Source organism: Wasmannia auropunctata, unplaced genomic scaffold (assembly GCF_000956235.1).
Source record: "Wasmannia auropunctata unplaced genomic scaffold, wasmannia.A_1.0 LD318723.1, whole genome shotgun sequence".
In the NCBI taxonomy this organism is placed as follows: domain Eukaryota; kingdom Metazoa; phylum Arthropoda; class Insecta; order Hymenoptera; family Formicidae; genus Wasmannia; species Wasmannia auropunctata.
In genome coordinates, this window is record NW_012044167.1 from 1 (window position 1) to 371 (window position 371).

At 38.8% G+C, this 371-nt stretch overlaps 1 protein-coding gene across 1 annotated transcript; it reads left to right on the top strand.

Annotated features, from left to right (window-relative positions):
• Window positions 1–34: 34 nt before the first annotated feature.
• On the top strand, window positions 35–368 carry LOC105460610 (fatty acid synthase-like; the record flags this gene model as incomplete). Its single annotated transcript, XM_011707098.1, has 1 exon — window positions 35–368. A coding segment is annotated over exon 1 (318 nt), but the record flags the coding sequence as incomplete, so codon positions are not given.
• Window positions 369–371: the final 3 nt, after the last annotated feature.

Sequence of the window (371 nt, forward strand, 5' to 3'; positions counted from 1 at the left end):
TTTCTGTGTGTAAGCTCATCTTGAATAACTTTCCACACATATTTTTGCATATGTATATTTCGTATCTCTTAGGCGTTTTGTCACCCACCGGTTATTGCAGACCTTTTGATGTAGCTGCAAATGGTTATTCGCGTGGTGAAACGGTGTCAGTGATATACCTTCAAAAGGCGAAGAATGCGAAGAGGATTTATGCTATATGTCCGCATATTAAATTAAACAGTGATGGTTATAAAGAAGAAGGAATAACATATCCATCGTCGTTTATGCAAAGTACTTTACTAACAGAATTTTACAATGAATGCGGAATACCGACATCTTGTTTGGATTATGTTGAAGCACATGGTACCGCTACCAAAGCTGGCGATCCCCCC